An 11,971-nucleotide genomic window follows, 5' to 3' on the forward strand; every position below is an offset into this window, starting at 1 on the left:
TCTCAAGAGGCAGGTCAGGTGGTCTGGTATTCCCATCTCTTTCAGAATTTTCCACAGTTTATTGTGATCCACACAGTCAAAGGCTTTGGCATAGTCAATAAAGCAGAAATAGATGTTTTTCTGGAACTTTCTTGCTTTTTCCATGATCCAGTAGATGTTGGCAATTTGGTCTCTGGTTCCTCTGCCTTTTCTAAAACCAGCTTGAACAACTGGAAGTTCACGGTTCACGTACTGCTGAAACCTGGCTTGGAGAATTTTGAGCATTACTTTACTAGCGTGTGAGATGAGTGCAATTGTGCTGTAGTTTGAGCATTCTTTGGCATTGCCTTTCTTTGGGATTGGAAGGAAAACTGACCTTGTCCAGTCCTGTGGCCACTGCTGAGTTTTCCAAATTTGCTGGCACATTGAGTGCAGCACTTTAACAGCATCATCTTTTAGGATTTGAAATAGCTCAGCTGGAATTCCTTCACCTTCACTAGCTTTGTTTGCAGTGATGGTTCCTAAGGCCTACTTGAATTCTCATTCCAGGACGTTTGGCTCTAGCTGAGTGATCACATCATCACATTTATCTGGGTCATTAAGATCTTTTTTTTTTGTCCCATAGAAATACAAAAATATCCAGTACCCAAAAAGGTAAAATTTGCAAGATCTGGCAACCAATCAAAAGTTACCGGCTATGCAAAGAGGAAGGAAAGCATTATCCATAATGTGGATAATCATCAAGCCATCAAACCAGGCCTAGAACTAACACAGATATGAGAATTAATAGAGGAGTTCATTAAAACCAGCATTATTAATTGCATTTTGCACATTCAAGAAATTAGATATACAGAAGATATAGAAAAGATCCAAAATGAGCTAGAGATGAAAACTACAATGTCTCAGAAAAACAGCAATACCAGATGGGATTAACAGGACTACCAAAACAAACGCAGAGTGAAAAGCAGAAGAAAAAAAAAAAAAAAAAAACCCAAACATTAAAAAAGCACCAGTGCATTGTGGGACAATTTCAAGTGACCTGACTCAATGGACATAATTTGAGCAAACTTCAGGAGAGTGTGGAGGACCGGGAAACCTGGTGTGCTGTAGTCCATGAGGCTGAAAAGAATCAGACTCAATTTAGCAACTGAATAACAACAACAATTTAAAGTAATTGGAGTCCCTGAAGTAGGGGAGAGAGACAGAAAAAAATATTTGAAGAAATAATGCTGAAAATTTCACAAATTTAAAGAAAACTGTCTCAGAAATCTAAGCAGCTCAGGAACGCCAAACACAAAATATATGAAGAAAACTGATAAGGAACATCATATCAAATTGCTCAAAATCAGTGATAAAGAAAAATCTTAAAAACCATCAGAGGAGCAGAAGAGACATTCATGCATAGAGAAGAAAAAATACAGATATCATTAGATTTCTCATCAGAAACAATGCAAGCAAACAACAATAATAACAAAAACCAGTGGAACAAGATGCTTGAACTATTGAAAGAAAAATAGGTCATTTTAGAATTTTATATGCAGCAAACGTATCTTTCAGAAATGAAGGCAGTTTCAAGACATATTCAGACATGCAAAAGTTGAAAGAATTAGGAGGACTGCTTTATATGTTAAAGGAAATCCTTCAGGTGAAAAAATGACGCCAGATGGAAATATGAATTTATACAAGTGAATGATGAACGCTGAAGTGGTAACGGCAAGGATAAATATGTGGAATATTTTCCTTACTATTTAAAAGATAAAAATTCAATTGACTGTCTAGACAAAAAACTTGATATATGTAACAATAAAGGTGAATCTCAAAAGAATTAAGTTGAATGAAAGAAACCAAAGAATTCATTCAGTAAAATTCCATTTGTGTAAAGCTCTAGTAAGTGACTTCCCTTTCACTTTCATGCATTGGAGAAGGAAATGGCAACCCACTCCAGTGTTCTTGCCTGGAGAATCCGAGGGACGGCAGAGCCTGGTGGGCTGCTGTCTATGGGGCGGACACGACTGAAGCAACTTGCTGCTGCTAAATCGCTTCAGTCGTGTCCGACTCTGTGCGACCCCATAGACGGCAGCCCACTAGGCTCTTCTGTTCCTGGGATTCTCCAGGCAAGAACACTGGAGTAAGTACAAATGAACTTAGAACGACAGAAAGCGGAACTGCGGGGAGCAGGATTGGTTCCTGGAGGAAGGATTATAAAGAGGCACAAGGAGATTACTGGGAGTGATGCAGGTGATTACTCTCTTGCTGTGGTGATTATTTCCAAGTCATATACACACAAACCATTTAAAATACGTGCAGTTGATTGTATGTCAAGTATACTACAATAAAGCTATTTTTCTTAAAATATGAGCAATCCCCAAAGCATATTTGATGATACCTTTTCTGGGCTTGAAATTCTTCAAGGGTTGCCAGGGTCCTACGAGGTCAATTCCTGGTACCAGTCTGTTCTCTCCCGTCCTATTTTATAGCCATATTCTCCTTGAACACAACCTGCCTCTAACCTACTTCATTGCTTTTGGTCATACCATCCCTTTCTGCTGAGATGTGCTCTCTTTCCCAATCTCTTTTGAAACTTTGATTGGATCGTTTCGGATCCAGTTCAAATCCCTTTTCATACAACCTCTCTGGATTGCCACAACTATGAGTGTGGCTTTTTTTTTTTTCTTTTTCTTCAAGCTTTACAGCATTTTGCTCTTATCTTTCATAACCTGATCCTGATTGTATGTGCTTATCTTAACTTCCGAATGAAATTACAAGCTCATTGAGAGCAAAGACTCTTACTAATTAGGCTGTGCATCCTTCTGCAATAGGAAGTACTGTAACTTACTAATAATAGGTGCTTTGAATAATTATTCATTAACATTTATTTTTGAATTGAATTGGATAGTTTGATTTCTAAGTTATTTCATTCTAAATCTGACTCTTCTGGCATATGAGCATGAAGCAAGAACATCTGAATGATGCCCCTTAATCTGTTGGTAACAGTTTAGGCAGTTTCTGTCCAAATGAGAGTTTCCTGTAAAATTAAGGAAATATTTTCCAGTCTTCTCAGGGATATAGTGTGCTGTTAATATCAATACCATCTCCATAAAATATTTGATCCATAAAAGTTGGAAAATGCCAAAGTTCTAGATAAGTGAACTCTTACAAAATAATTAACCGAATCTAACAGTCTCTGCTACATTCTCCACATCAACAATCATTACCCTAGAATGCCACCCATTATCCTTACTAAAACCATCTTCTGTATCCTGGCGACTTTTATGGGAATTGATCATTATTTCCAATAAAAAATATGGGAGTATGCCCTTCTGAGAATATGCCCCTTGGGTACCTGAACTCTTCTGGGGTTTGCGCTCCATTATGGCTGTCTGTTCTTACCTGCAAAATAGAAGGACTAAGTGTTAGTCCCCAAACAACAGTATGCTTCACTGATAGCCACTCAGTCACCAAGTGGCAGAATGGCGCTCTCGAATGTTGGTGAGATGGGTCATCAGCCCCGCTTCCCATTCTGCCCTTGAGGCTGATAGCAGTCATGGTAACAAGGACCATCCCAGCAGCCTGTGCTCACCACGTGGCAGTTCTGTGGAAGTGTTGCTGGATGACTGAAGGAGCATCTTCCCTGGACTTTCTCCGTTTCTGCCTCTTAAGTGGCTCTGACAAGAGAGCCCCTGGAGACAGAAACACCAAACAATGGAGACAAGAATAGGGCAGAGGGCAGGATGCTATGGACCAAATGCAGCAGATAAAGCATTCCTGGCCAAAAGGAAGCCCAAGATAAGCTCTTCTCTGTGCCAGGAACTCATTTTCTCTAGAGGGAAACCTGAGAGCAAGGACCAGGGCACATCCCTGTCCTTAAACTGCCCCTGCCACCCGAGAGGCCTGTTCCCACGGCTGCCCAACCCTAGGAGCTCAGGCTGATATGATCAAACTGACTCTAGATGTCAAGTCCTTTCCTGCACACATCTGCTGGCAATCCTGTAACTGACTTGAGGCCCTGCAAGTAGAGGGGTCCCACAGGATGAAAGCCCAAGGGGCAGGTGTGATCTTTAAATCAAGAATCAAATTTTCACCTTGAATTCATAGGACTCTCAAATAGGAGGAACCACAGAACAGGGCAGTGCCAGGGTCATCCCAGTAAATAGGAGGAGGCAAAGGGTCCTTTACTATTGGTTGGCATGAGCTCATTCCTCCTCTCCTGAGTGCTCCCTTTCTCCAGCATAAACACTCATTCCTCCCAGGGTATAAATGATATAAATGACTCACAGAAATGCTGGAAAGATATATATTCATATCACACACACAATTATTCATTAAATAACTCATGGGTGAAGGATGAAAGTATTTGAAAAGCACTTTGTCCCTTACCATCTCTGTGTGCTGCTTGCTGCATGCGTGTGTTCTCAGTCATGTCTGACTCTTTTGCGACCCCATGGACTGTAACCAATCAGGCTCCTCTGTCCATGGAATTTTCCAGGCAAGAATATTGGAGTGGGGTGCCATTTCCTCCTCCAGCGGATCTTCCTGACCCAGGGATCAGACCCACGTCTCTTGCGTACCCTCCATTGGCAGGCTGATTCTTTACCAGCTGAACAACCGGGGACTCCTATATACTATGTGCTATATACTATACTCTCCATATATACATACAAACGTAGTATACTATATGTATGTATGTATATTATACGTGTGTAATATGTACATGTTAACCTCTCTACACCTCTGTTTCTTCACCTATAAAATGGAAGTGATAATATCACCACCCTCATAGGATTTGTCAGCATTACTTGAGATAATCTGGCAAGGAGCAGTCAGTAATTTGTAGGTGCTTAACAAGTGCTGCTTGTTAGGTCATGTCCAGGTCAGAGAGTCTATGATTGCTTCATAATGACTGGCATGTATTATGTGTTTAATACATTCCAAGCACTTTTAAGCAAAACCTGTAAAATAGATTTTATATGTTTATCAATGGATTTCATATATATGTAAACATATCTGGATTTCATATAACATATATTGCATATTATATATGCAATTTAATTTCTAGTATATCAAATTCAAATTATTTTTATGAAATCCAGTATATGTATACATATATATGAAATCTACTATTACATGCACATGAAAACAAAATCTATTATATAAACTCTGCTTATATAATATAAGCAAAACTTTAATATTATCTATCACATATATGAAATCTAATGAGATTCAACATAACATAATAATGAGATACAACAATACTATAAAGTTTTCATTATTCTTACAGGGATACAATATCCATTTTACAGACTAGGAAACTGTTACCAGAGAGATTAAGTAATTTGCTTTTGATCACATAAATAAGAAAAAGCAGAGTCAGAATCATAACTTGAGAGCTGGTGTCCGAACCACTTTTCTCTTCCTTTTATCTGAGAAAAAAAGAATTAAATCTGTTCATAGTTCGGCTTTTATTTCTTGTCATTGCCCCCAAATAAAAAATATTTTCAGATTTAGCTCTTTGATCTTATTCAGGAGACTTGACCCAGTCTTGTTGCCTAACCTGTTCATTATAATGAAATCTGATGAGTGTAATCCCAAGAGGTCCTATTTCCCTCTGATGGTACAGCCCAAGAAGGTTATAAAGAAAAAGTCACAACAGCCCAGATTGGCGCAGCCTTGAGAACCCAAACTCATCATGTCAAGCAAGCCGTACTTACTAGAAGCCAGGTGGTCGCTAGTGTGTTTCTCAGCAGAGTGCACTGTTCCTGTGTCTCTTGAACTCACCCCTGCTCACTCTGAGCTCTGAGGATTAAGTACAAGCTTTGTTTGAAATGTGAGCCAACGGGAAATTCCCAAACTTCTACCTTTGGGCAGATTTTACTCTTGCCCCAAGCTGAAGGAAGCTGGTGACCCGAGGGAAGTCCTGGGCTTTCATTCTTCTTGTGGTTTGGCAGAGAACTGCCCTTGGCATTCCAGGTATCTAACAACAAAATGAAAGCAAACATATAAAAATTTCCTGCCAGACTTTGGACCATGATCACAATGGCTGTTATTGAAAACAGTGCCAGCCCAGTCTTGACCTCCTGAGGCGACCACCAGTGAAACAATTCCTTTGCTACCCACCCATCCAAACCCTCCCCAAGCCTCCTGGGGAAGTTAGGAAGGGTTCTTTTATGCCAGATAAAGAAACAAAAGTCTGGCTTCTCCAACACACTTGCACATGCCAAGGGTCTTCCTGAAGATTTGCTTATATATCCATAATGGAGTGGTCATCAACAGCGTAGCACTGGGCAAGCTGTCTTGAACATCCTGCACAGCCACCAACAACTCTTAAAAATAATGGAGATGCAGAAATAGAGACCAGACTTGTGGCCACCATGGGCAAAGCAGAGAGTGGGATGACTTGAGAGAGTAGCATGGAAACATGTATGTTACCATATGTAAAACAGACAGCAAAAGAATTTGCTGTGTGAAACAGGGAGCTCAACCGAGTGTTCTGTGACAGTCTAGAGGCGTAGGATGGGGTGGGAGATGGGAATGGGGTTCAGGAGGGAGGAGACCTATATATACCTGTGGCTGATCTGTATTGATGTGTGGCAGAGGCCAACACAATATTGTAGAGCAACTGTTCCCCAATAATTGTATTTAGTTCTATACTTCTCCATATTGTACAATTATAATATTCAATAATTATTACTCAAAAAAAAAAAACAGGCTACCATGACTGGTCATTCTCAGTTATATCTGGTCACCAAAGGGCCCTAGATATATTTTCATTTCTATTAAATTGTTTTAAGGGGAAAGAGGAAATGGCAAATGACTTTAACTTCTTATATCACCTTCAGAAGTAAAAGTACATAATTTTAATCTTTGTCTTCACTAGTGTAGCTGAATTTGAACCAGCTCTACCAGATATTCACTGAATGGTTTTGGCCAGTTACTCAAGTTCTCTGAGTCTGCTTCCTCATTTGAAAAATGAGGTGGATAATGCTAACCTCACAGGATCTTTTAAAAATGAAGATTTCACCATAAAAACCCTATAGCTCAGTGATGGATTCATGGTAACCATTCAACAATGGTTATTTCTCTGCTTTCCCTTTTGGTATCTTATGGAGGGTGCAGGTAATACTTCATTTAGCAAACAGATGAATTTCAGAAATGAGCAGAAGTGAGTATTTTATAGCTTACTTCCTTCATGGGACAGGTTTTGCTTGAGTGAGAAGAAATAATTTCTTGGAATGTATTTCTCTAGATGTTTCCTTAGGCCAGGTTTTGACTACTCTAAAAATAGTTTTTAGTATCTTTACATTTGATTTTTAACCAGATATCATTAGTTTTTGCTCTAAGTAGCTCTTGAAAATCTTGTGCTTCTCTCTACTTACTCAGAACTATAAAGCTACAGACAGACAGTACCTCATAATCCAGGGACTTAACCAAAAAGCAGAGGAGAGAAAATTACTTTAAGACTGCATTCCTTTGGAAAGGCTATAAACCAGTTAAACAGACAAAGGAACTCCCCATCCATCCATTCATCCATCTGTGTATCCATTCAAATATCTACCCACCCAGTTCACCTTGTTCTAGGTTTTTATGGTCAAATTTTCCTAACAATATTATAAAGCTCTTCAAAGAAAAGGCTTAATATATCTTACAGGTGCCTATGAGAGTTATTTGTACTGTAGATGCCATCTAGAAAATTAAAAAAAAATGGCAAGTAGACACCAAATACTAAGATTGTAAAAACTGACCATACCTATGAAAAGCAAGTATAGTTTCCTCGATTCTCTTCAGTGACCTGTAAACAAGAGATCAGTGAAATACCTGTTGCAAAAGGCCACTCACTTGTTCATTTGAAATATCAGGTAAATTATTTTCTGATTTTTCCAGTTGTGCTTTTCTATCATGAAAGAGGTGCTTATTAGCTCTGCTGCCTTTTAAGCAAAACACAACTGAACAGTTTATATTATATGACCTAACACTTGGGAATTTTTCTTTTACATATAATATCTTATTTAATCCCAACAATTTTGTAGGATAAGTGCCTTACTTTTGAAAAGAGGAAATTGAAATTTAGAGAGAAAAAAACAACTTGCTCAAAGTCATACAACTAACATGTAGACCACAAGAAATCAGACTGTCTTGACTATTAAGCTTATACATGTCCTTTGCACCCTCTACTGTGTTGAATCCTAGGCTGGGATCTGTCAGCCTGGGCTCTTGACCTGTTCTGCCACCAACTGTGTGACCCTACATAGCTTGATACTTTCTGGGCCTCCTAACCCCATTGCTGTCCCTTCGTTAAGGAGCTCCAAGTACCCATTGAGTTCTGATTATGATGATGCCCTTGAGGCAATGCCAATGATTCATCAACATACAGGCTGTCTCGTTGCATGTTGCATGCTTGTTCTCCAAGTGGATAGTATATATGCCTTTGCTGATGTCACCAGTGAAGGAGCAACACCAATCACATCACTTCAGGATATTCTTGCTATACCTCTTCTTTTGAACAGGGACTCCAAGGGAAGCAAGGGGAAAGCTGTACACAGGAAAAAAGAACAACTCGGATGCCTTTTAGATTGTGTTAAAATGATAATAGATGAAAATCTACTTTTAACAGCCTATTTGGTGGCAATCTAAATCATCTTAAATTTGTAAAGAGGACAGGATCGATAATATAAAATGTTTTCTATCATTCTCTTCTATGACTGAGAATTGCCACACAGTTAGGATTGCTTTTGGCTGCAAGTGGAAAAAAAGTACTCAATGGTAGTGGCTTATAATTTGCTTATCGTACATCATGTAAGATGCCTGAAGTGCACCAGACTCAGAGCTGGTTTGATGATTCAGTGGTGTTAGAAGGTTGATTTCACGTCTCTGATTTTCTTGATTTTTTTCTATACGGCCACACATCTGCTGTCACAAGCATCACAGTTTCACAAGACAGCATGTCAAGCAGCAAAGAAGGGTTGAGGGAAAAGGAAGATTCTTTTTATGTACCTTCCACTTTAGGAGGAAAAAAAGTTTCTTACAAGACCCGCAGAAGACTTCTCCTTACATCAAATTGTACAAAATAGGTCTTGTTTCACCTCAAGGTCTATTGTTGACCAAGAGGAAATACGATTTCCTGGGTTGGCTTGGACCAATCATGATCCTTTTCCTTAGCATCTGAACAAAATTGAGGAACAGTTATCAGGAAGATAGAGGATGCAGAATGTCTGTTGATGACATCATCACCTGGTCCCTGACTCCTTCTCCAAGATCACCTCTGAGAATTCCCACTTGTGCTCCCTGCCTTCTAGGCATCTTTACCTGTGTACTTACTGTTCCCTCTCTCTGATTCATTCTTCTTTTATCTCTTCACCTGGATAACTTCTCCACTTCCCAGGGATTCCCTCTTTCCCCTAGATAAGGCCAGATTCTCTTGGAACATTATCATGGTGCTGTGTTAACTTCAGAACACATTTTCCCATTTGTGATTCTATCTTCATTTGTCTCATTATTTGATTAATGTCTGTCTCTACCTCCACAAGGCTGAAAAATCCATGAGAATTATTAGTATCATGTTGGCTTCTGCTGACCACTGCATCCCCAGTAGCTAGATTAAATGCTTCTCCCATTCTTCGTTTACTGTGGGCCTACTATATGCAAGGTGTTATTTTATGGGTTAAAAGATGAATGTCTTTTGAGAGCTCTTAATATGGCCATGGAGACCAGAGACAATGAACTCTAGTACTCCAATGATACATCTGCTCTACTTCCATACCCTATTCCCATGGCCACACTTGGAACTTTGTAATTACCCATACCTGTCTGGCCTTTGATCACATTAAAATTCTGGTATCCCATCTTCTGACTGCAACTTCCCATCCTTCTACCATTTCTTACTTCAACCAAGCCTGTTATCCAGCCTCTCCAAACCCTCAAGATTCTTGACCCTTCCTCATACCTTCACATGTCTGTTGTGACCAGTGACCTTTTCTAGCTGAAACTGACATTCCTCAACTCCCTGTCAAAGGAGATGAGCCAACCTGGGCTTTGGGTCAGGTGAGCAGGTGACCCTAGAGCCACCCCTCTGTTGGGTTGGCTAGTGGCTGGTGACACAAAGAGATTTGCTCAAAAGAGAAAATGGCAGTTAGTGAAGCCTTGTTGAAAATCTCTTTCCAAGCTACTTTTTTATCTAGTGTTCGTCTCTGCGGATCTATCTTCTTTGTCTCTTTTGTTCACTTCTCTCCCTGCGCGCAATCCTTACATTTCAGAATCCCCAGCATTCCTTCCCTAGAAATTTATCCACTTTTCAAGCATTTTTTGATGCTAGAACTGTTGAGGGTTCATTGAGGTTGGTGACCATAAATCCGGCAAGATTCCTATCTGCCCAGTGTGTGATTTTCCACAGCAGCACCTAGCTGTTTAGTAGCAGGTGTGGGGAAGCCAGGTGGTGAGGTTCATTCTGGGTTAGCATTTTTGCTGGGGAGATGCCACGGAAAGACAGAAGAGCAGGGCAGCTTAGGTTACTTGCAAAAGGGTGGCCAAAATGATGAACCACAGAATCATAGAGGCATACGGAGGCAAGAGAAGATAGGAGGGGCTCCTGGAGAGGAAGTAAAGGTGAGATTTAAGATAGGTAGAATAAGCTGGCTGGAAGGGTAGGAGGTGATCCTTGGAGAGAGTATGATTGACTGATGATCTTAAAAGGTGAACAGTTGCAAGGAGGGAATGGCTGAGTTACAGTGTATAAGAAGGTCATTGGCAATGAGGAGGTCAAAGAAACTTAGTGGCTAAGATGGTTGATCATCCACATGGATGTCTAGTTAATGGAACAAAATCCTTTTGAAATTATCTAATTTTTTTTGAAATTAAAAACAGAATGAAGTTAATCATCTCTGCCCACCTCCCCTAACACACACATACAATAGTGTCCATTTTAATAGTTGAATTCATTTGTCAAAGCAAAAGTAGACATAAATGTAACATGTGTTACAAGGAGGACCCTTGGATCCATAGATGATTGAAGTCAGAAGCCTCTTTGTTTCACAAGAACATTTGGGTCCAGTTTCTAGGGATTGGGGAATGTGTATAGGTGATAGAAGATTACCTTAAGGTTGTAGGCTGGGGAGAGCCAAAAAGACCACCTCTGGGGCCAGTGGGAAGATGAGGAGAGCTGCTTCTGTTTTCTTCCTTTACTTTCCCTTTGTTGCACTGAATCCTTATATTGCCCACTTGGTTGGCACTGAGGCAGTGGGATCAGAGTTGGTAGGGAAGGAGTGGCAGTGCAGTTTACAACAGTGAAGAGGGAAGGACAAGCAGAGTAGAAAGGAGACCGCCCCCCCCCCCACAAAGTGGGGACCCCCTGCATAGCCAGTTTCTCAAAGCCCATCACATGTATAGGATGTAGCGTAATTACTGACACCCTAGGTGAGCTCCCTCTGCTGGTCCTCTGCTGGCTTCCTTGCCCCTCTGGATTTCATCAGCTGCCCAGTTTATTTGTACTTCAATTCTATTGCAATAGAAGTAACCATCTTTCATTTATGGACTTGGAGAAGATAGAGCATGTTCCACATGAATTTTGTATGAACTGTGAACTTGAGGAATCAGGCAAAGCCCATAAAATCAGCAACTAACATTCTTTCATCCTTCTGCCTTTTGTCTTGGGGGTTGTATAAACATTTTAAATGCATTTATCTCTTTCACTTCCTATTTAAGTTGAAGGCAGTTAATATGAAAGAATATTTTGTTTTGACATTTATTGGTACCAATTGTATATCAATCATTACTAGGAATAAAGGGAGAACTAAGTCCTTGTGCTTAGGACCTTACAAGCTAATATGGGAGATGCTGCTGCTGCTAAGTCACTTCAGTTGTGTCAGACTCTGTGTGACCCCATAGACGGCAGCCCACCAAATTTCCCCATCCCTGGGATTCTCCAGGCAAGAACACTGGAGTGGGTTGCCATTTCCTTCTCCAATGCATGAAAGTGAAAAGTGAAAGTGAAGTCGCTCAGTCA

The 11,971-nt window shown here is 40.2% G+C and overlaps 1 protein-coding gene across 1 annotated transcript in view; it reads right to left on the reverse strand.

Moving 5' to 3' along the window:
• The window catches only part of PLEKHS1 (pleckstrin homology domain containing, family S member 1), a 26,585-nt gene extending 20,740 nt beyond the window's left edge, over window positions 1–5,845 (reverse strand). The window contains exons 1-2 of the mRNA XM_010859307.1: window positions 5,688–5,845; window positions 3,323–3,369 (exon numbers count right to left, since the gene is read on the reverse strand). Of these exons, the coding sequence (XP_010857609.1) occupies window positions 3,323–3,350 (28 nt within the window). The 5' untranslated portion in view covers window positions 3,351–3,369; window positions 5,688–5,845. The remainder of the gene's footprint in view (window positions 1–3,322; window positions 3,370–5,687) is intronic.
• Between the last annotated feature and the right edge of the window lie 6,126 nt (window positions 5,846–11,971).

This window comes from Bison bison, unplaced genomic scaffold, assembly GCF_000754665.1.
Source record: "Bison bison bison isolate TAMUID 2011002044 unplaced genomic scaffold, Bison_UMD1.0 scf7180017864456, whole genome shotgun sequence".
Taxonomy (NCBI): domain Eukaryota; kingdom Metazoa; phylum Chordata; class Mammalia; order Artiodactyla; family Bovidae; genus Bison; species Bison bison.